This window comes from Misgurnus anguillicaudatus, chromosome 16 (genome assembly GCF_027580225.2).
Source record: "Misgurnus anguillicaudatus chromosome 16, ASM2758022v2, whole genome shotgun sequence".
Classification (NCBI taxonomy): Eukaryota; Metazoa; Chordata; class Actinopteri; order Cypriniformes; family Cobitidae; genus Misgurnus; species Misgurnus anguillicaudatus.
In genome coordinates this window covers 34,843,345-34,868,447 of record NC_073352.2, presented here as the reverse complement: position 1 = coordinate 34,868,447, position 25,103 = coordinate 34,843,345, and the positions used below count along the sequence as shown (strand labels likewise).

Below are 25,103 nucleotides of genomic sequence, written 5' to 3'. Positions count from 1 at the left end.
AGAGTTTCTGTGAGATAGTAGTTTGAATTGAAAAAGCTGAATCTGTCTGATTATTTAAATGGCATCTCTCTTCTAATGCATTTAAACAAGCAGTCTTTGATAAAAACCTTTAGATGAGAATAACAGCTTCTGTATTTGTGTTTGTGTTTCCTCAGGGTGAAGCTTCCAATGAAGACTTTTAATTAGAGAGGAGATTTTTATGAGCTCAGATGTCCCCTCCTGTAGAAGACAAGCATGTGCAATATAATTACAGTGTTTGTAAGGAAGTACTCCAGTGAAATTACTTTCCTTCTCTTTAGTTTTCTGTAATTAATTCAGCTTGAGTCCAAGGCAATCTCAAGGCAATTTGTAACTATTCGATGCTATATTAATATGTTTTACGTCATGCTTTTGCCCCAGTGACATTCGGGGTGGGGTTTCATTTTAGATTTATTCTAATAATCATGAAGTTTTGTTTGATTCACAGTCAAAAAATGCTGGGTTATTTTTAACCCACCTTTGAGGACAAACTCAACCTTAATTAGGGTTGCAATTAAACCTATGTTGGATTGTTTCAACTTAAAATGCTGGGTTATTTAAACCCATTGCTGGGTCTAATATAAACACTTTCTGCGTTAATAAAATAATAAAAGAGAAATAATGCCATATTTTAACCCAGCATTGGGTCAAAAAGGGACAAACCCAGCCTTTGGGTTAAATTAACCCAGAAAATGTTCATATTTGACCCAACAATGAGTTGAAACAACCCAGCAATAGATTAAATTACAGGGTTGGGTTCGCCCCATTTCGACTCAATGCTGGGTTGCAAATAACCCAGAATTGTTTAGAGTGCACATGTAAATAATTTTAGCCAGTCATACCAGTTTTGGTTTCAATAAACTTTACAGTATTTAAACATTTTATTTAAAAAAAATCACAATAATTTTTGCTAATTTTCTGAATTTAACATCTAAACAGGAGAAAAACTTTTTAAAGAGCACATATTGGTCTCGTACAGACAGCAAACTTTCGGGAGTGACAACCCCGCATAATAACAGCATTGTGTTTTGCAATAAACCTCCGTCTTGGCGTTGTGTATTTTACGCTTTTGTGAGGCTGCTTCACAGCACGGAGCACGCGGTCTTGCAGTGTTGCCAGGTCCTCGTCTTTTTTGTACGTAAATACAGTTTTGGCGCTTAACCGTTTATGGCTTTTGGCTCATGAAGCGATCAAGTTTTTGGTGTTAATAAAGTGTGAGGGTGCCGGTCCCAATATTTTGTTCTTTGAGGTAAAGAATTTAGATTTATATCAGTTAGTATTGGATTTTTCTTGTTCGCTGTTTTTTTTTTAGTGCAAGATCTGGCAACACTAGTCAGCAAACGCTTGTGCCTCTGTCATTTTTGGAACCGCGCATACAGAAGACTTTTTCCTCTTCTAAGCATTTATTTTTTCAGAAGAGAGACCTGTCCTGTTTATGATGAACGTATAAACACTTGATTAACTACTAGTTGTTCAGTTCGGTTATGTACACACTGTGCAGAGTTTTTGTAAATTCAGTTGTCACTACCTACATTTTGCGGGAGTTAATTCGGTTGTAGAATGCGGTTGTGAGTCCCGTAAATTACTGAACTGTGTGTGTACAGAACAGGATTAAGCATTAAAAGGTGAAGTGACAACCGAATTAATATGCAGTGTGTACGGGACCATTGTCTGATTCACGATTTTACATTTCCTTTAGTGTGTAAGTGTGTATTAGTACATGTTAATAATATGCAAAAGGTACAAACCCCAAAGTAAATGATGACGCGAGTTATCGTATCCAACGTAAATGTACAGACTAGCTGGCCAATCAGGGACACAGAGCTTTTTAAATCAATGGAAGAGAGTAAAATCTGGAGCTACAAAAATGTACGGTATGTGGAAAAATTATGTTTTTTTTACCATAAACCACGCAAACACATTGTATCATACCAAATACACAAATAACGTTGGTTTTAGCGATGAAATTAATTATGTGGCTCCACAATTCAGTACTACATACTCTCTCCGAAAAAGTACAAAAGTTAAAAAGGTCCATATATACAATTTTGGTACAAATATGTAGCTTTGAAAAACCAACATGTACCTTTTCGGTACAAATGTGTACTTTTTGAAAAAGTACCGCATCAGTGACAATATGACTATAATCTAGAACAGCTCATTGTCATCCAGGTCAGATAAAATGACGATATCATGACACAAAAGAGACTGACATAGAGATAGAGAGATGTGTGTATGTGTTACCTGTCTCTTTCTGAGCTGAGGTAACAGAGGAGGTGAAAGGCCCAGAGGAGAGGTCCAGCGTAAGTGCTCAACACTGTGAGGATGATAGCAGGTGCTTCAACATAACTCTCAAGACCCACAAACCCCACAGAGATGTCCACCGTACCGATGTTGTTCGAGTTCCCCTGAACACACAGCAGAAAATCCACACATTATATCAAAAACACAAGCCGAAATAACAACAAACACACTAAGATAACACATAATAGATGCTTTTTCTCTGATGACACAAAATAAACTAACAGCTCTCCTCAACAAAGCTATATGACTTAAGGGATCATATCTATAGCACAAAAGATAGACAAAGTTTAAACTGACAGTTTAGCCAAAGAACAAAAAGTGTGCAGAACATTCTTCAAAAATGTATCTTCCATAAATTTTTTGTTTTTTAAAGACAGACTCAAAACCAAGATACACACAACAATGATTTTAACATGACATAGGTTATTTTGATTTACATTTACAATATTAAAATGACAACGCAAAGAAAAACTACTTGGTTATTAATGTACCAAGCCCCTAAGGTGACATTGGAGTAAAAAATCTAAAGTTTAGGATCATGTGCTCACGTGAAACTTTTACGTGCTCACACGAAACCTTCATGCGCAGAATTTTTTTTTAAAGTTTAGTTTCGTGAAAGTGAAACTTTCACGTGCGCAAGCAAGTTTCACGTGTGCACGCGAAACTAAACTTTGTTTAATTTTTGCTCCATGTCCCCTTAGGGGTGCTATAAAAATGTGTGTTTTGCTCATATTTTTATTTAAAAACATTTTGCTGGGCCCCATAATAAATTAAACCTATATGAGTGGGTTCAAAATTACAAATTTGGGAACCTCTGTTCTAACCTGTTAACATTAGCAATAAACAATAGTTCTGCATATGCGCAGCTCGCATATGCATTGTAAATTTGGACTTGAAAAATGTAGCATCTATGTACATATGTATCTATGGTCCAAGCAGCTGCGATTGAGTGGAAGCGGGGACTAATTCACATATTTATATTTATGGTCCGAGCTGGTGAGATTGAGTAGAGTCAGGGGCTAATTTGCATATTCATGACTCCACATATATTTAATGAGGAAAGGGTTTAGAGTTACATTCAAGCCTTTAAAAGCATGAAGAAAATTCTGTCACAAGAATCAACTACATGGGAACTTTAACATTCAAAGTGTTATAAAGTACCTATTGCTGAGTATGAGAAACAGTAATGCTTCCCTAATAAATATGCTAAAGCTGAAGTTGCGCAGGTGACAGAAACATTCTGCAGTTCACAGACTCAAAGATTTTCATATTTTGTTGTTTTCCTTTTTGTCACTGTACCAGTGTCTCATCTCACCCATCCCTTCCTCTTTGTATTCTGTTCTTCTCTCTGCAGTATCAGGGTCGTGGAAAATGGACCAGACAAATGTGCTAAACGAATGTGACAATTAACAATTAACAATCATTTGGCCTCTGCATTAATACTAGAGACAGAAATGAAAGAGGGAGAGAGGAGTTGACCCTTATAGTCTCTTTGTCAGGCCCATAATTCCACGCTTGACTGCTTTAAATGATAATTAGTAATGCTTCATATTTGACCCCTTACTCAAATTACACACACAGCTCAACACAGCACTCCAGTCTCATTTACTTTCAATGTCCCTTAATGTCAATGAATGTTTCCCTAAATAAATCAGCCTTTATAAATTTAATGAACACATTGTCCATACACTGTGAAGGAAGACTGCATGTTTAACACCAAATATGCTACAGTACTAGGATGAGCTAGTTAAAGAGCTGTTGATTTCATGGCTGAATATATATATATATATATTTATATATATATAAAGCTCCATATTTTATAATAGAACATAGAAATGTGCATTAAAATCAATACATTATTCTACAGAGTGTTTTTTATGGCTTACATGAAGAAATATTAAACATACTCATAATTTGATGTCTCTGAACTCCAGCATCTCAATACCGGGGTACCTCAAGGCTCAGTGCTTGGACCACTGCTCTTTTTGATATACATGACATCCATGGGTGCTGTCATTTAGAAACAAGGCTTTTCCTCGATGAAACGCATCAAGGATGACACGCACTTGATGAAACTTGCCATTTTAGCCTGATGATCTCAGCATACCTGAGTGACATCTCACTCTGGATGAAGGATCATCATCTCCAGCTGAACCTCGCAAAGATGGAACTGCTTGTCATATCATCTGACCCTAAGATTCATCACAATCTTTCTATTCAACTGGGTTCCTCGATCATTACGCCGTCCAGGACAGTCAGAAACGTAGGAGTGGTCATTGATGACCAGCTTAGTTTTACGGATCATGTTGCCAGCACCACCCACTCTTGTAGATTCTTCCAAAGAAAATGAGACTTTTCCTATCGGAGCATGCTACACAAATCCTAGTCCAGGCTCTTGACCTGTCCAGACTGTACTATTGCAATGCATCCGGCCTGCACAACCAAACCCCTACAGATGATCCAAAATGCTGCGGCAAGAGTAGTCTTTAATGAGCCAAAGAGGGAAACATCACGCCTCTCCTTGTCAGGTTACACTGGCTTCCTATAGCAGCTCGCATCAAATTTAAAGCTCTGCTCCTGGCCTTTAAAACTACCACTGGGTCATCAGCACCCCCTTGCCTTCACTCGCTTATAGAGACTTATGAACCCTCTTGATTACTGCGGTCTGTCACCGAGCGATGGCTTGTGGTGCCATTCCAAAAGAGGTTGCGACAAGATCTGCTGACTCGGCAGCCATCTTTAAGATTTGGCTAAAAACCCATCTCTTCTGCCAACACCTCACTTGCTAATGTCTTTCTCTATTTTTTTAATTTTTATCTTCTGTCATAAAAATGTATGTTGTGTTAGACTTGATGAGACTTGAATTGCTGTTCTTGTTTTGCTCTAATTGCTTCTATTGTTATCTCATTTGTAAGTCGCTTTGGACAAAAGCGTCTGCTAAATAACTAAATGTAGATGTAGCAATGAACTATATCAAAATAATCTATTCAAAGCGTGAGCAGATTACCCAATCCATTCGCCAAGTAAATGTAACCAGCTGTCTTCAAACCCAATCTGAGCAAGACTCAAACAAGCGATTGATCGAGTCACTAGAGCATCTTTTAGGTTTACACATGGCACAGCTTTCACACACTAGCTGATCTCTATTACATAAAGAACTGTACTAGTTCAATAATGCCTCCAATGTCCTGACCTCTCATAACCTTGACCCTCCTGGTGATCATTACCTGGAAGTAGAAGAAGGCCTGGCCGAACCAGTAGTGCATTATGGTGGTCTGTGCAGCATCGTAATGCAGTTTCTTCCAGATGAATTGAGCCATGATGGTCTGGATGAGCAGACAGCAGGCCAACGTGGGCAGATTATGAGCTCTGAAGAGCAGAGCCACCAGTAAAACGACACCACTGTACACTTCCCACAATCCTCTGCTCTTCAAGCGCCCACCGTCCACGGCCGAGGACGTCAGCTGCGCCCGCAACAGGTCCTTCACGCCAGTGAAGAGGATCCCGAGGACGAAGACATAGACGAATCGCGCCTCAACGGTTCCCCTGAAAGAGAAAAGGAGAGCAAACATAAGCACAGATCTTCATTTAGGCCACGTGAAAATGCTCAAAGACGTTTTCATCAACTCTGTACACACAAGAATCAATATTTACTGTGAGACCCTTTTGTTTGAAAGTTCATCTTCATCTCACTAAAGCTTGTGATGTCTGAACAGAATCAATAACGGCGAGGTTCGGTGCTGTACAGCTGAGAGCAGAAGTTACTTATTATAGCTCGCTGGAGTTCAATGCGGACGCCTGCCCGGCACTCAAGAGTAAAGCAGCCCATTTCAATAAAAGCAGACTGAAAATGCTTTCCCTGGGTAAAAGGGTAAAAAATACAGCAAGCTTTGGATGCTTTTGGGTCAAATTTACATTTACAAACCAAAGCAGTCTCATTAGACATGCTATTTTGCTTCCCTTGTTAATGTGACATCACAAAAACAAAGCCCCACCCACATCCACTGACTGACTGGTTCATTTTACCCAAAAGCTTTTCTAAATGGGTTTGTTAGCACATTGTAGTGCTAATGTGGCTAAAGACACTATTGTCTTAGACTGCATTCACAAAAATCAGATCTATTTTTAACCAAAAACGCTCACTGTCGTTTGTTTAACCTTTTTTAAGATACTTGTTATTGCACAATTAAACAGTTAGTGTTTCTGTATAGCTCAGTGGTAAAGCATTGGGTTAGCAGTGTAAAAGATCATGAGTTTGAACCCAGGGAACACACATACACATACAAATTTACTTTGTAATGAACTGTAAGTTGCATTGGATAAAAGCGTCTGTCAAATGCATAAATGTAAAGGTTAATAATAACCATCATAGTAAAAACAAATGGCCTGACTCTCCCGAATTTACAGTACTCATGCTTGCTCTGTTTTCATGCAAATATATAATCTAAAAATGATCTACAAATAATATCCTTTTCAATAGAAAAGTTTTTCTGTATTTTAGCTCCTTTAAATTGTGCATATGTTGTAGGTTTGTGAGTAACACAAAGTAGCTTCCCCAGCACTGGATCAGGCACATTAAACATGATTAGAGCGGAACAAGAGAGGGATTTTAACCATTTCCCTAGAGAAGCAGGAAAATCTCATCATTTTATTGTGACTGTGTCTCGGCTCCACTTCACTGTAACTAAGCTTCATCAAAGCCGAGCAAACTACATCTGCGCACAGCACGTTCATCCACAACACATTACCATGCCAACCAGAACCTGGCAACAGCACCTTGTTCGGCAAGCACAGACGTATGTGTCGGCCGGGTGACACAGCAGGAAAGAAGGGTCGAACCCATGCCTGAGAAAAATGCCAGACACACGTACATGACTCAGACACACTTAGGATATGCTTTGCATCCACAAATAAACAGGGAACAACTTGTTTGTGTCCCATTACAAAAACACCAGCCATATGTTTAAACATCTGCATTAAGGCTAGTGGTCTCACTCATTGTGTAGCTTGGCATAACTACACATGTGTATATTTGTTATAAAAATAACCAAACACTAAGAAATATCTTGGTTTTTGCTTGATTTAATTCTTATTTTATCTATTTTTATAAAAATGTAGGTAGGGATGCACTGTTACAAAATTTCTGTGCCAATACCGATATTCGATTACTAATAATGACATCTACAGATACCGACAGATACCAATAGTTTTGGTTTTACTTCTGATTTCAAATTATTATGAGCGCAACGGTGCATTCACACAGGGCGTAAGCGTTAGCGCTTTCATTCACTTTTAATGGGTGATGTCATGCGTTGCCGAACTGAATTGTGGATCCGATGGTGCCACGTCAGTGCCGTTGCTCGCGGCAGAAGTTGAACATTTCTCAACTTTCCAAGCGGCAAAGCGTGCGTCAGCCAATCAGATTGCCTTATGCAAATAACCAAGGCAGAGCGAGCCAATTATGTTTATGGAAGACCGGAGCATGTGTAGCGGCCATTGTGATTGGCTGTTGGCCACGCTTCAGACAAGCCTTCCGTTAAGTGTTAACGCTTACGCCTTGTGTGAATGTACTGTTATGTGGCATTCACACCAGACGCAGAAGAGACGGCAAGCGTGAGTGATTTACATGTTAAGTCAATGCAAAGATGCGAATAGGCATCCTGCGGCGCGATATGCATGAATGGCACGGTGCAAATGACGCGGAAGGCACGTTCTGCGCAAATTGAGCGTTGCCACAGAAATGCGTAAGTTAAAAAATCTGAACTTTTGTGGACATTCGCGTCATGTTAACCAATCAGGAGCTTGATCTAGTAGTGATGTGATTACAGGGAGCGAGTGGAGTCACAAAAGCCCCTCCCATGAAGCAAATTTCCGTGTGAATGTCTCGAATGACTACAATTTCAAGCGCAATTAGGTTTCCATCAAGTTGTTAAAGTAAATGACGGTGGTATTGGTAACCTTGTAAGCAACAGTAAATAAAACAAGGCACGCTTAGAAAATAGAGACAGGACTGCATTTAGTTATGATTGGGCAAATTATACATTTATTAGCAATGCAGCTTGTAATCGGCAAACTGAATGCTGTGCACAGAAGAAGAAATGGCAATTTTTTTGCCTTGGCACTAACAGCAACGGGTATGCAACGACGTCGAACCCACTATACTGTATGGTAAAGACAACATCAGCTGATACATTTAGATGATCAGTCACGTGGGCTTAATGTTCACTACGTCAGAATTTATTCTGCAAATGCGTTTTCATCTTCCATTATTCGCATTTACTCTTTTTCACATAAGTCAAAAGGTATCTCAAGCAAACATAAAAAACTTTTTATTTGAATTTTTATTTGGCATTTCCATAATTTTTTTTCTTATGTAAAACTTCAAAATGTGCATAAAATCAGGGTGATGGAAACCCAGCTATTCTCACCAAATTTAAAATAATGAAAGCGACTTACAAAAGTGTGAAAAACAAAAGAACGATTCATAGTTAATAATATGAGTTTAAATAACACAAAATCACTGTATATAGCTTTAAAGTGAGATACAAAGACACCCGAGATTCAGCAGCAAGGACAACTGTGAAAAGAGCAAAAAATTAAAACATTTTTCAAAATGTTATCATCTAAAAAGAGAAACTCAGATGGGCTTGAAATGACATGAGGCTGAGTAAATGATCATCGAGATATTCCTATAAACCTTTCAGAGCACTATTGTGAGCTAATGCACGTACATACCTGAAAGGAAAAGAAAGGCTAAACAAATCAGTGAGTCTTCGCTTGGAGAAAGAAAGCAGATGCGTTATCATGTTTTATTTATCTGTAATAAGTGCAAATCAATCAAAAAGCAAGGAAGAAAAGGGAGAGAGAAAGACAGAGCAAAAAGATTAATGTGTTATTTTAACATTTATATTGTTACATCAGTCAAAAACACCATCAAAAGAAAAACAAAACAATAACAGACAGAAAAACAGACAGAAAGAAAAAAAGAAAGCAAGAAAGAAAGAGCAAGAGAAAAAGAGATCATCTGCTTATAATGACATCTCAGAAATAGCCATAAGCATCAATTAAAACTGTTCTTCATTGGCTCCGCCCCCTCATTTACAGGGTGGCACCTCCCCAGGGCCCTTACAAATGCCAGAGTGCCATTTAAAAGGGCCCAGGGCAGACTCATGCTTCGCATACTAAAGCTACTCCATCAAACTCCTGTGCATTAACAGATCACAGAGTTAAAGGCCACCGGAGTCTGAATCTGTGCAAGGAACCGCACAAATGATTCAATATTTATAGGAAGGCTATATATAAACCATCTGATATAGGATATCTCTACTGTGCTATAGAACAAATAAAATCTGTGCACTTCAGATTACTGGCGTCAGCAAAAGTTGCTCAATAAAAAATGTTTCTTAAGAACAATTAACTGCATTGGGACGATGAATGAATGTTCTGATGTGGTGGCTACAGAGACGGATGTCTTCATACTATATGTCAGAGCCGGACCTTTAGCTATCAGCATTAAATCTGGTCCACTTGGCAGCGTATTCAGTCCAATAACAACCCACTTATAAGTTAAGAATCACATGTAAAGCAACTCACTTTAATGTAATGTTAAACATAATGTCTAATGCAGGCATGACGCAACAAGTGACAGCTCAGAGTACATGAAACAGCTTTTATCTCTTTACGCTTTATTGTGTTGGGTCTGGTAAGTACTTGAGATTGATAATGCTACAGTAATGGATTAGTATTATTTTCAACTTACATAAACAATGTTTTACTGGCATGCAATTTCAAATAAGCTCTTGCAAATGTTGCGTGCAATAAACATCAAGTGAATTATCCTCAGATGTGTGGCCAGAGTTTGAAACTGGCCAAGTTTCTTATTAATCTTGTTCATTGAAAAGTTCTTCTCATATGAACTTGGCCTGAGGACCTGCAGCTGCTCTGAAAGCAGGTGAAATGTACAAAAAAAAATAAGTGTCAGTGAGGTGCTTGTTTGTTTGAGAAAGAGTTTTTTTGGGTTGCCAGGTATTGCGTCAGGTTTTATAATGTCCACTCTAATAAAAGTAAACATTGTGCAAGACTGTGGTTGCCGCTCTCCATAGACCCCACACACTGACTTATATAAACTCATAATTTCCACAGAAAACTTCTCTTTATTTATTTATATACTCCTATTTTTCTGTTCCTATATTACTTACAACAAAACTGATTTGCCAACGGATACTTATATGGTCTTGAAAAAGGAACCAGGTGCACTGCTTAAAAATAAGAAAAACACTGAATAGAGCACTTTCAACATAAAAAGACAGATTTACTAACAGCTTGTGCCAGTGCAAACCATAATTTTGGCGTTAAATAACGACTGTCGTGATTTACTGAAGACGCGCAGTGGATCATTAGCGCTGAAAATGTCTGGTCTAGTTATTTTTGCGACTGATCTTATTGAATATGCTTTTTAGGAGTATCTCTTTTAGACCAAAATATAAGGGAGGGAGATGATTTAAATGATTCATGCAAAGCAATTTACTAATGTTTACTGGTATTTGCGCCATTATTTAACACAGAAAAAGCATGTCTTAAATCATTTTGCGCTTGAAATGTCTGCAATTGTTGCTGATAGGAGGAGGCATCACAGAGATCAGAGAGCGCATGGTACAAGGGAGAGGATTTTTCCACACTTAACTTTTTTTAACATATTAAAAAACTAACATATTATTTAAAAAATACTGTTTGCCAAGCCATGTTATTTTTTATTTGCTGGAAGAAATAAAAAAGGAGTCACTAGGAGAAGTCACACAATACCAGCCCTTTTTAAAACCAAATCTTCATTTTATTGTTCTTCAGTTCTTTTCAGTGTCCTATATGGTTTTGTTAGATGGGATTTCACTCCACAAATGTCCGTGGTGCTGAACTCAAGCGCATCAGGTGCTGATAGATCACCAGCACCTGAGGAGCATTAGCTTTTCATTTTCATTTCATTTATTTGTAGAATTGCCCCTTAAGATGCAACATCTCATTTTCGAGGAGGTCCTAAACAAAAACGATTATATCGAACATACAAATAATAATAAAAAACAGCTCTGCTTATTTGCGACCCTGAACTAATTTGTGTGCTTTTGGTAGATTGTGTTGGTCATTATGAAAATCAGCTGTTGTGCCTGTGTTATTTAATTTTTGCCTTTTTAGTAAATAACCCACCTTTTTTAGGAATTGCACCCAAAGTCTGGTCCACACAGAAACGTCTTCTGGCCAAGATCCGGCCCATTTTAAAAAGACTAAAAAGTCTAACCAAAATACTACAAAACTAATCTACCAGTGAAGTTTTTAAAAACCTCCAACCCTTAGTTTAAAGAATAGCAATCAACATGTGTGTGTGAGGGTGTGTGTGTGTGTGGGTTGGTATATGTGGTATACGGGAACATGAATAGTGTATAATGACATGTTTACTATGCTAGAAAAACAGGAAGTGTCCCCATAAACTGAAGGACTTACAAAACATACTAAATGGTACTTTTTCATAGATTAAATATAGATTTAATAGGTTTTATTAATCAAAATCATTGTCTTTATTCATAAATATGTCCTCGTTGGTGTCAAATGACCTCTGCCAGTGATCTGACTTTTCTTTGTAAGCTTAGAATTTCTTCTCTTTATTAACATTGAACGGGTAAGTCCAAAGAGGCTTCCATGCCGTTCTGCCGTATTGATAAACTATAATAGCAGAGAGGGACAAAAAGCACTAGCCTACAAACGAGTTTTCACAACGAATTTTCATTCAGAACATGTGAACCAGCTGAAACTGACAAGGAGATCAGTGATTACATATCGGCTACTGTAGTTGCAACACGCATTTGGAAAAGCAAGGCGCTAGAGAGCACTATTCATTTGAATGCAAAATACAATTTCACCACTAGATGTTTTTGTGATGGTTGGGATTAGGGACTGGTTCTCAAACTTTTCCGGTGTGTGCCCCCCCTGTGTATGGTGCATCCCTTGGTGGCCCCCCAAAGAAAATTTATGACATAAAACATTCCAAAACATTACATTTAAAGTAAACAAAAGATTAAAATATATAAAGGTAGCCTTCTTTTTCTGAGGTTTAATTACACAGAATTTATGATAAATTCATGTTTTTTTATAAAATGTCATTAAACTGAGACCCCCTGTACCCCATTTAAAGAACCACTAGGTTAGGGAAAAGGAATATACAGTACAGAATAAAATACATTGCGTCTATTCCCGTAAACCACATATGCCAATGTGTGTGTGTACATAAATAAATTTGATCCTATTTTGTATCTGCATGCAACACTCTTGAATAAGTTGTCAACCCCAAACACCTCTAGATGAATCATGCTATAAAGGCCTTTTTAGCGGCTCCTGAAACAGGTGTGCTAGTTTTTAATTACTCCTTTCAGATGATTTTAATTACTGTGGGTCTTGGGCTGCATTGATCTGCATCTGAAAGGCTTGGAAACAAAAGGAGAATTAGCTTCACTAATAGCCGTTTGTGCAGAGATTCGACTGCTCGGTTTCATTTGGAAAGACCCTTTGACCGGCACCCCTTCCTGCAGCTCTGATGTGCAAAAATGCAATCGGTTGAAAGACCAAAAAACCGTCATGTAAGATGTCCAGTTGACAAAAATGAAATTTTAATATGTACTGTATAACTTTGTAATTCTTACTTGGATAAAGTTACAAATCAGTTTATCTGCCATGACTTGAAGAAAACTTTTTGTTTGTTTTTCTGATTTATTACTTGTATTGCAGCTACGCTTCAGTTCATTTTTCTAGCATGTACACTGATCTAAATCAAATTTTAATTGTATTGAACTGTATTCCTTTCCTCTCTTGAGAGGATTTTACCCTCTAACAGTAAACACTGCACAATCATAAGACTAAATTCCTATATTTGGCGAGTGAGATACATTCAGATAACACATTTTATAACTCATAGTTCCCCTGAAAATATCCCCTTGCTCATCTCTTCATCATAACTGAACGTTCAACCGCTCACACACTTCATTTTGCCAACCCACTTCAATTGCTCGTAAATGTTTAGCTCTGCCAAAATTCCTGTTTATTTCTTTTCCACTGGTATTTCTCTGACAACAATCATTCACCCTGTAAACAGCTCTGAATGTGAAGAGGCAGATAGTTTGACATCTCCTCCCTCGCCCTTTTGTTTGCCTTCCCGTTTACGACCACAAGTTTAGGTTTAATTTAAATGTTTAAATCCAAGACGAACACAAAAGTCTTCTGCAGTCAGCAGACTAAACAACAATTCGCTCAATCGCAGGGAGTTCTTATTATCAAAACTAGATTTGTTCCAAAACCTAATAAGCTGCTGCACTACCGCCTAAAAGGCAACAACATTGTAAGGTTAAAAACTTATGGATAACAGTGCTCCTCACATGAAGCCCACCAGAGACGTGTTCAAGGACTGCGACATACTCAATCCAAATACGTGAACACCAAGCTAAACGAGGCAGATAACATTTCAAGCTTTACCATGCTGATTAATAAATATTAATAACTGTAGCTTAATTGGTAGATTATTGCGTTTGCATGGCAAAGGCCATGGGTTTGATCCATATATACTGTACGCACATACTAATAAACTGTCATTTTGGATAAAACTGTCTGTCAAATTTATAATGTAATTGTTGTAATCAGCATTACTCCAAATTCTGCCGTCTATTTTGTTGCATATAAATATACACTCACCTAAAGGATTATTAGGAACACCATACTAATACTGTGTTTGACCACCTCTCACCTTCAGAACTGCATTAATTCTACATGGCATTGATTCAACAAGGTGATGAAAGCATTCTTTAGAAATGTTGGCCCATATTAATAGGATAGCATCTTGCAATTGATGGAGATTTGTGGGATGCACATCCAGGGCACGAAGCTCCCGTTCCACCACATCCCGAAGATGCTCTATTGGGTTGAGATCTGGTGACTGGGGGGGGGCCATTTTAGTACAGTGAACTTATTGTCATGTTTAAGAAACCAATTTGAAATTATTTGAGCTTTGTGACATGGTGCATTATCCTGCTGGAAGTAGCCATCAGAGGATGAGTACATGGTGGTCATAAAGAGATGGACATGGTCAGAAACAATGCTCAGGTAGGCCGTGGCATTTAAACGATGCCCAATTGGCACTAAGGGGCCTAAAGTGTGCCAAGAAAACATCCCCCACACCATTACACCACCAGCAGCAGCCTGCACAGTGGTAACAAGGCATGATGGATCCATGTTTTCATTCTGTTTACGCCAAATTCTGACTCAACAAAAATCGAGAATCATCAGACCAGGCAACATTTTCCAGTCTTCAACTGTCCAATTTTGGTGAGCTCGTGCAAATTGTAGCCTCTTTTTCCTATTTGTAGTGGAGATGAGTGGTACATGGTGGGGTCTTCTGCTGTTGTAGCCCATCCGCCTCAAGGTTGTGCGTGTTGTGGCTTCACAAATGCTTTGCTGCATACCTCAGTTGTAACGAGTGGTTAACATCAACAAGGCATTTTCACCCACAGGACTGCCGCATACTGGATGTTTTTCCCTTTTCACACCATTCTTTGTAAGCCCTAGAAATGGCTGTGTGTGAAAATCCCAGTAACTGAGCAGATTGTGAAATACTCAGACCGGCACGTCTGTTACCAACAATCATGCCACACTCAAAATTGCTTAAATCACCTTTCTTTCCAATTCTGACATTCAGTTTGGAGTTCAGGAGATTGTCTTGACCAGGACCACACCCCTAAATGCATTGAAGCAACTGCCATGTGATTGATTGATTAGATAATTGCATTAATGAGAAATTGAACAGGTGTTCCTAATAATCCTTTAGGTGAGTGTATATACTGTATGCAGTTTGTCAGTATTTGGTCCAAACTATGTTGATTATATGAAACTAGATCCTAAACAAGTGTTATGCTTGTGAGATCAGAAGAGCTATTAATATTTCTTATTTACATGAAAAAAACATATTTCGAAAACCACACGCTGGGACTGTTTAATAGCTTCATACGGTGCAAGCATTATGATTTGTTCCACAGAAAAATCTGATGCAAATGGAGTTACACACAAGGCAAATAATAATGAGGATGCCCGTTTACTTGAAATGATTCCTCACAGTTTTGGATCTGTTCAGGAAGGGCAATAACTGCACTAATGTCTTTCGGATTTTGACTGGGGGTTTTGAACATTTGGTGCCCACTGTATTTAAAGCAACAATCATTACGGTCACAGAGAGCAAATGCTTGTGACAGAGAGAAAGACAGCTAAATAAAATAAGTGTGAGAGACAAATTAGAGGGGCGGAAGTCATCGGACGTCTATTTAACAGGCGAGCCAAAGGTTACCAGAGCAACATAAACAATGTCCTGTAGTGATTAATGAGTGTGAGAGTGACTCGAGTGGCATAGGGTGGCAATGCCAATTACTCCATCCGGACACCCACTCTCTCTACCTCTCTCTCTCTCTCTCTCTCTCTCTCTCTCTCTCTCTCATATTGAGAGCGCATAATGAAACACAGCCTGTGGTGCCAAAGGAAGGGTAGGAGGTCAAAGATTTAATTAGGTGGGAGAAAATGTCAAGGGGAGAAGGTGATCGGTGCTGTTTTCTCACAGGAGAGAACGGAGACTTGTGTGTGTATCTGACAAAACTGTTTGTACTTTCTGTGTGCATGTGCATCAGCCCTATTAACATCCATTACACTGTGTATGTGTGAGCATTTACTTAAAGTGATAGTTCACCATTCATAGTCATCATTTCAGGGCTCACAAAATCGCTTGCCCAACGTCCTGGAGCTATTGTGCCTTATGCTGAGTTTACACCAACCGCGGTAGAGGCGTGAAGCCCGAGTGATTTCAATCTTAAGTCAATGTGAAGACGCGTTGAAGCGCGTCTGGAGGTCTTGCGCCACGGATGAGGCGTTTGGTGCGGCGCGGAAGACGCATTTGCGCGCTATTCGCGTGTCTAGTTCACGTGACTTGAGCGCCTGGCGCGGTACGCGCAAATGGTGCTTTTTGTGCATTTTGTGTTTTGTGTTTGATGCGAATTGCTGGCTGATGCCCGAGTTGAAAAATTTGAACTTTGGCGGAATTTCGTGCCGCATTAACCAATCACGAGCCTGGTTGTTGCTGTGGCGGCAGCCCTGCCCGGAGTCACTCATTTAACATGGAGGAACGCTTGATATTGTCCGTGAGCAGTCATCCGGAGCTATATGACACAAGTTCTTATTTCTACAGAGACAGGAATAAAAAGGACCTCGCTTGGAAGAGTGTCAGTGAGGACATTGGAATTTATAGGGAGGAATAATATATTTAAATGCTTTTGCATTCTCTTACAGATTGGTTTGGTAATTATGGTGCATGTAAATCAGGCATTCGTCTTTGAATCCATGCTCGCATTGACTTTCACTTTTTATTCACTATTGCGCAAATTGTACAGGAAGCAAGCAGTACGGATTTGTCATTTCAGGGTTCCCACACCTTAGTTAACTTCAAATTCAAGGACATTTCAAGGACTTTCCAGGTCAAATACTCTCAAATTCAAGAACTAAATGTGGGGACACATTTCAAGTGAGAGCAAGGTTACATTATGTTACCTTTTAAGATACATTGTTACAGTTCCCTTTCGAGGGAACTCGCGCTGCGTCACTGCGGTGACACTTTGGGGACGCCTCCAGGGGTAAGTGCGTCTGAATGTGTATATCAAATTCCACCAATAATGAGGCTTAACGACAAAGACAGGGTGACGCGGGAGCCAGGAAATATATCGCTGTCTGAAATATTGCCAAAGACGGCGTTACAGGGTTTTCAGGTTACAGGAAGCATGGCAAGAGAGACGCAGTGTCTTATTCCCTTCTCAGAGAACAACAGTTACATACGTAACCCGAGACATCTTCATGTGTCAAACACAACTATGCAAAAAAGCATTTTGTTATGAATCAACATTCGCATACAGAAGATATAAGCATTTAAAGCGAACAGTTTAGCATGTCCACAAGTCCACAATTTTTATGATATTATCCTACACTACACAGGGAATAATATGTTTTTTTTTTGCAGAAAACTTCTTGTGTAAAATCAATTCAAGCACTTTCAATGACCTGTATCTTTGTATGTATATTTGAAGAGTTCCCTTTCAGTCGGTCACTACGACGTCACGTCGTGACCGACGAATTGGGAACCGCTTCGCGGGTGACCTATCTACTTCGAGAACTATAAGAAACGCCAATGAACTTGGCATGCAGGTATTTGCATAATGCCGGCGCCGCCCCGCCAGGTGCGTATATAAGGCGCAGGTGCATAATACCAAATCAGCTTTTATTGCTTCGAAGCCGGCAGACATCTGCTCATGAGAAGCTATTCTGAAAAAACTGATCTTCGTAGATCCTGTTCTGTGGGAAGAAAAAAGATCTCAGCTTGCCAAAGTTGGTTGGGCAAAGACACCTCAGCGGAGGCTCGCAGTGTTTTTTCTCCACCCTTTCTCTCTCTCTCTGTCTCTTTAATTTAGGACTTGAGTTCGAGTGAGTGCGTTGCCTCTCCCTGTGTGTTTCACCAGCTTGCACAAAGAGTGATTTCCCTAAAAGAGCAGCACGTTTGAGCTTTGTGTCTTTTTAAAGACAGCCACTCATTCGTGTCACGGTCGGGTCGTCTTTTTAAAGATGGATTTCCGTCCGTGCTCCGTTTCTGGATGCGGTGTGTTCATCGCCCCCCAGGATGGCCACAAGCGTTGTCTTTCGTGTCTGGGGCTCCAGCACGCAGAGGCAGCGTTGCGTGATAGCTCATGCCCCATCTGCGAGGGCATGACTATGGCGGATTTGCGGAGACGGGTGTCGTTCCTCCGGCAACGGCTCCCGCCTTCCCAGTCTGGTGCTGCTAAGGGTGCAGCTACCAAACTTGCGAAGGATGACCTCCGTATAACGGTGCTGGGTCGGTCTGCTGGTTCGTCCAGTAGCTCCCAGCGCCCTGATCCGTTGCCAGCGGAGGTCCCGATGGAGACGAGCGGCCCGTGTTCTACGGTGTCCTCGCGCTCTGTCGAGCCTCCACCTGACGCGATGTCCACCGTAACGTCGGAGGGGGGGTTGTCAGCCTCGGACGTCGATCCGGATCCGCTCCCGCCTTCGGGCCAGGTTGCGGGTTCTGCGTTCGACCCTGAGATGGCAGCCATGCTCGCTCGGGCGGCGGAGGCGGTCGGCTTGGAGTGGACTAAACCTCCCCCACCTGAACCGTCCCACCTCGATGATTGGTTCTTCGGGGGCGCCAGGGCTTCTCAGTCCTCGCCCCCGGTGCCTTTCTTCCCCGAGGTGCATGAAGAGCTGACGCGGTCGTGGAAAACCCCGTTTTCCGCCCGGAACCGGCCGTATCAGCCTTCGCCTCTCACCTCTCTCGAGGGTGGGGATGCCAAGGGGTACACTGGTATCGCGATGCAGTTGTGTCCGGCCGGTGTCGCTTCCTCCTGGCGGGACCAGCCTACTCTCCCCTCACGGGCCTGTAAGCAGTCTTCGGCGCTGTCCGGTGCTGCTTGCAAGGCTTGTGGGGAGGCAGCCTCTGCCCTGAATGCCATGGCATTGCTGCAGGTTCACCAGGCTAAGGCTCTGAGGGACCTGCACGCGGGAGGTCACGACTCGGCGGAGTTCTCTGAACTACGTGCGGCTACGGATCTGGCGCTTCGTGCGACCAAGGTCTACCCTGGTAGTCCAGGAACGCCATCTCTGGCTGTGTCTGGCGGACATGAAGGACGCCGATAAAACCCGGCTCCTGAATGCTCCGGTTTCCCAGACCGGCCTGTTCGGCGAGACGGTCGAGGAGTTTGCGCAGCAATTCTCCGCGGCCAAGAAGCAGACTGAGGCCATCGCTCAGATCATGCCACGTCGGAGGCGTCCTGCGCCTGCCCCATCCACGTCGGCGCCTCAGCCTGCTCCTCGCCGAGGGCGTCCTGCGGCGGCCGCCTCCGTTCCTCCCCGGGGCTCTTCTAAGAAGCGAGGAACCGGTCGTCAGCAGCCCGCCCCGCCCGCTCAGCCCGCTTCAAAGGGTGGTAAAAGAAGATCTAAGCGGCCCTGAGACGAGCGACCTAGAGATGGAGGGGATCGCTCTTCGGGAGATGGTGAAGGCACCACTCCCCCCACCGGAGGAGGGCCGGTTGGGGAATCTTTTGTTTCATTTTTCTGTTCCGCCGACTTTTCAGTCGGCACCCACAAATTCACAAAAAGAGCGAATTCCACTTCCATCTCTAGGTCTTCAGATGAGCGCCAGAGACACGAGCGGGCTCATAACCCCCCCTCGTTCTCCGACTCATCAGAGGAGAACGAGAGCGGCGCACGGGCTCATAACCCCACCGCGCTCTCCAACTTCTCAGGCGGTAGGAGACAGCTACGGGCTCATAACCCATCGTCTCCCTCCTCCTTCGCCAGAGGGTGCATCGAGTGGCGTGAGGTGTCTTCAGCAGAGCCTCCCTTACTCAACCACCCAGCAACGGACTCAGGTGAGTGTTATCACACACAACACTGCTGTCGGTGCGGCCGTTACGCACACACCGGCGATCACCTCCGTTGCGCCCGCCGCGGGTACACCGATCGTGCCTCTAGTCCCCCTCGCACGGTATCTGGGGGCGTGGGAACAGCTTCCCAGCCCATCGCGTTGGCTTTTACGCACGATTCGTCTCGGCTATGCGATCCAATTTGCCCGGCGTCCCCCCAAATTCTCCGGCGTTCGTTTCACTACGGTGAGAGCTGCCGATGCGCACGTCCTCTGTGCGGAGATCGCTGTCTTATTGGCGAAAGACGCGATCCAGCCGGTCCCTCCAGCCGAGATGAGGTCGGGGTTTTACAGCCCTTACTTTATTGTACCCAAGAAAAGCGGCGGCTTGCGACCGATCCTGGACCTGCGTTCGCTGAACCGTGCACTTCACAGAATGCCGTTCAAAATGCTGACGCCCAAACGCATATTTCCATGCATTCGTCCAAACGATTGGTTCGCATCTATCGACCTGAAGGACGCGTACTTTCATGTATCGATTCTCCCCCGGCACAGGCCGTTTCTCTGCTTTGCGTTCGAGGGGCGAGCATACCAGTACAAAGTCCTCCCATTCGGGCTCTCTCTGTCGCCCCGTATATTCACCAAAGTAGTGGAGGGGGCTTTAAAACCCCTGAGAGAGAGAGGTGTGCGCATTCTCGCGTATCTGGACGATTGGCTAATAATAGCTCAAACACGTCAGACGCTGTGCGATCACAGAGATTTAACTTTAAAACACCTCGCTCGTTTGGGTCTTCGGGTCAACTGGGAAAAGAGCAAGCTTTGCCCCGTGCAGAGAATCTCTTTTCTCGGTATGGAACTGGACTCGATCGATTTGACAGCTCGTCTAACAGAAGCGCGTGTACAGTCGATTCTGACTTGCCTGAATACATTCAAGAGCAAGAGCGCGGTCCCGCTGAAACAATTTCAGAAGCTTTTGGGGCATATGGCAGCAGCCGCAGCTGTAACTCCGCTCGGACTGCTTCATATGCGACCGCTTCAGCATTGGCTTCACGATCGAGTCCCGAGGAGTGCGTGGCTGCACGGCATTCACCGTGTTATCATTACACCTGCGTGTCGTCGCACTTTCACTCCGTGGTTAGACCGTGCGTTTCTCCGAGCCGGTGTGCCTCTGAGACAGGTCTCCAGGCATGCGATAGTATGCACAGATGCGTCAGACACGGGGTGGGGGGCCACGTACGATGGGCTTGCGGCTTCGGGGGTCTGGACGACACCCCAGCTGCATTGGCACATAAACTGCCGGGAAATGTGGGCTGTATATCTTGCGCTCGTCCGTTTCAGCAACGAGTTACGGGGCAAAGATGTATTAGTTCGAACAGACAACACTGCAACCGTGGCGTACATCAATCATCAAGGCGGTTTACGCTCGCGTCACCTGTCGCATCTCGCCCGTCACCTCCTCACTTGGAGTCAGAAGAATTTGAGGTCTCTTCGTGCCATTTACATCCCGGGCACGCTCAATGTAGAGGCGGATGCGCTCTCTCGGGCTGCGCGTCCCGGCGAATGGCGACTCCACCCCATTGCGGTTCAGCAAATTTGGAGACGTTTCGGCAAAGCGCAGATAGATCTGTTTGCTTCCCCAGAGACGACCCATTGTCGCCTGTTCTATTCACTAGCCGACGACTCGCTCGACGTGGATGCATTGGCACACAGCTGGCCGCGAAACATGCGCAAATACGCGTTCCCTCCGGTGAGCCTCATTGCGCAAACCTTATGCAAAATCCGGGAGGACGAGGAGAGCGTGCTGTTGGTGGCACCGTATTGGACAACCAGGAGTTGGTTTCCAGAACTCTCTCTCCTCGCGACAGCCCCTCCGTGGAAGATTCCCCTGAGGAAGGACCTTCTTTCTCAACAAGAGGGCACATTATGGCACCCGCGCCCCGACCTGTGGAACCTCCATGTGTGGTCTCTGGACGGGGCACGGAGGATGTGAGTGATTTACCGCAAGAGGTATCTAACACTATTGCTGCTGCGTGAGCGCCGCCTACGAGACAGGCTTACGCGCTTAAATGGAACCTGTTTGTCGACTGGTGTTCTTCCCAAAGTGAAAACCCCCGAGAATGCCCGATTAGTGTTGTGCTTTTATATCTCCAGCGTCGTTTGGAGAATAGGCTGTCACCATCCACTATTAAGGTCGATATCGCTGCGATATCAGCTCACCATTCACCCGTAAACGGTAGAACAGTGGGTCAGCACGACCTGGTCATTAGATTTCTCAGAGGCGCTCGAAGACTGAATCCTTTGCGTCCTCCCTCTAGTCCTCCTTGGGACCTGTCCTTGGTGCTGAAATCACTCCAGGAAGCCCCATTTGAGCCTCTGCATAGTGTGAGTGTTAAATTTCTTACTATGAAAACTTTAACTCTCCTTGCTTTGGCTTCTGTTAAGAGGATAGGGGATATTCATGCATTTTCGGTCGATGAATCGTGCCTTCAGTTCGGGCCGGCTGCATCCAGCGTAACACTGAGACCCCGGCCCGGCTTTGTGCCCAAAGTTCCCACCACTCCTTTTAGAGATCAAGTGGTGAATCTCCAAGCACTGCCTTTGGAGGAGGCAGACCCAGCCATGGCTTTGTTATGCCCTGTTCGTGCACTACGTGTGTATATAGACAGGACGCAAAGTTTTAGGACCTCAAATCAGCTCTTTGTTTGTTACGGTGGTCAGCAGAAAGGAAAAGCTGTCACCAAGCAGAGGATGTCCCATTGGATTGTGGATACTATAGCCCTTGCATATCAAAAGCAGAATGTGCCTTGTCCATTTAATTTACGTGCCCACTCTACACGCAGTGTGGCATCATCTTGGGCACTGGCTCGCGGTTCCTCGCTAACAGATATTTGTAGAGCTGCAGGCTGGGCGACACCTAATACGTTCACAAGATTCTATAGTGTTCGTGTCGAACCGGTTTCCACTCGGGTTCTTTCTACTAACTAGTTAAGAATGCCGAGGGTCGGCTCGTGTGTCGGCTTGGAGCCTCTATTTTGGTGCTGTACAGTTGCACCAATATGGAAGGCCATCGGGGCAAAAACGTCACAAAAACAGTTTTTGCCTCTCCTCCACCGCCCTGATAGCTGGTGTTGCGGAGCATCCGCTGTCAACCTATCACTGATGTATTCTCTGTAAACCTGTGTAGGCTAGGCGTCCACATTTGTCTCCTACATGGGGTTCATTTGTGTGTAAAGTCCGTGGGGTTCTAATCCTCCACGTTTTTCCTTAGCAGAGCCTGCTCTGCACCTCTCAACATACCATGTATTGTTCAGAGACTTTTTTGAGCAACCTGTCTGTTGTTTCATATATTTTTATGTCATCCATTTAACCTTCTTAGGGGATGGCTTCCGCAGTGTTCTAGCTCCGCTCAGTTTAGACGCTTCCCCAGTTCGCTGCTTCACTATCGTGGGTTAAGGAACAGGTAGTGACCGGCCTTCTGCATTTTGCCTTAGGTTCCGCCCCTTTATGTGGAGGGCGGAGGGCTTTTGCAGGCACTGGAAGGGTTCAGCTGCAGTGGCGTTTTAATTGGGATTCCCAATTCGTCGGTCACGACGTGACGTCGTAGTGACCGACTGAAAGGGAACGTCTCGGTTACGTATGTAACCCTCGTTCCCTGAAGGAAGGGAACGGAGACGTCACGTCCCGTCGCCACAGTTTGCTGTTCCATTGCTGTTTTCAGGCCGGGCACTGTTGCTCGGCTTCTCAGCAATAATATAGCTGATTTGGTATTATGCACCTGCGCCTTATATACGCACCTGGCGGGGCGGCGCCGGCATTATGCAAATACCTGCATGCCAAGTTCATTGGCGTTTCTTATAGTTCTCGAAGTAGATAGGTCACCCGCGAAGCGGTTCCCAATTCGTCGGTCACGACGTGACGTCTCCGTTCCCTTCCTTCAGGGAACGAGGGTTACATACGTAACCGAGACGTTTCGTTGCAAAACGAGATAACCACCGTTTTTTAAATTGTTCAGAAATCTTGTTTTTTGGTTGTGCATTCCAATTAATTTCAATGCAACTGCAGTTGGTTTGTTTTGATTTAAACCTTCATAACTTAAAAAATACACTATAAAACAAAATAATAACATGATAACATAATAATAAACATGTTTTCACAAAAATGAAAAAAAATGGATGTATCTCGTTTTGCAATCGAAAACTTCCAAGGGCCTTGAATTTTTTCCCCCAGATTTACAAACTTTCAAGGATTTCAAGGACCTATGGGAACCCTGTCATTTTCAATCTGGATCTCCAACACTGTCCTGTTAGTCTTTACTATCCTCACATAAAAATGAACTTATAAAACCCGGACGCATCCCTTTAGGACAAACAGTAAAAACTTTGATTATTGCTCTGAATCCCTATCAAAAGTCCTTCACAAAAACACAATTATCTCGCTAAGGGTTTTTTTGAGGGTCTGTTCTTTCATTTGATATATTGTATGTTTATATATTTAAAGAAGAACATTTTCTGTAAGGCATTAAACATAAAACATGCTGGCGCTTGCTGCCAACTTTTTTTTTAAACTCTGTCGGGGAAAGAGTTAAGTGCCTATAGTGTTATTAAAACTGAAGTCAGAGGAACAGTGGGTCTGTTTCTCTCGACGTCAGCTAATAATAGTCTTAATCATCTCTGGCTCAATGCTAAACGCCGCATTCGCTCTTCACGGTCATCGCTGATGCCTCTCGACTCGAGCTCTCCTGTTAAAAACTCTCGAGAAACTCTTCGTCATTTAGCACAGAGGCTGACTCACAGAACTGATGAGATCAGCGAACGGACACAAAGTCAGCAAAGTAACTTCAGATAATTCAAAAACAACGATAATGAGCCGAGATAATGTATTCGAAATCTGACATTCGAGGAATGTCAAAAAGATATTTAAATTTCATCAAACTTACTTGGAGACAGCACGGCTGCTGTGTTGCCATGGGAACAGGACGTTTCCGACAGCGGCGCGATAGCTGTAAACTCCGAGAAGGCCGAGCACCAGGGCGATCTTAGACACCAGAGAGCAATGACGCTGGATGAGGAGGAAGATCAGAGCCAGCGAGAGCGCCGCCAGCACGGAGAGAAACATCTTATGATCTCCACTGAAACACACAAACAAAATAAACAACAACAACGATAAGTGCTCTTCAACTGTGCACACAATGAATATAAAACAGGATAACCCCCTTTCAATCGAGCTTAAAACACACACATACAGGTTTGTTTTACTTCTATAGGACATATTTCAATGCTTTTATCAGGGT

At 43.0% G+C, this 25,103-nt stretch overlaps 1 protein-coding gene across 1 annotated transcript in view; it reads right to left on the bottom strand.

Moving 5' to 3' along the window:
* pigg (phosphatidylinositol glycan anchor biosynthesis class G (EMM blood group)) overlaps window positions 1-25,103 on the bottom strand; it is a 106,397-nt gene that overhangs the window by 10,106 nt on the left and 71,188 nt on the right. The window contains exons 10-12 of the mRNA XM_055178674.2: window positions 24,750-24,941; window positions 5,550-5,868; window positions 2,263-2,426 (exon numbers count right to left, since the gene is read on the bottom strand). Coding sequence (XP_055034649.2) covers window positions 2,263-2,426; window positions 5,550-5,868; window positions 24,750-24,941 — 675 coding nt within the window. The remainder of the gene's footprint in view (window positions 1-2,262; window positions 2,427-5,549; window positions 5,869-24,749; window positions 24,942-25,103) is intronic.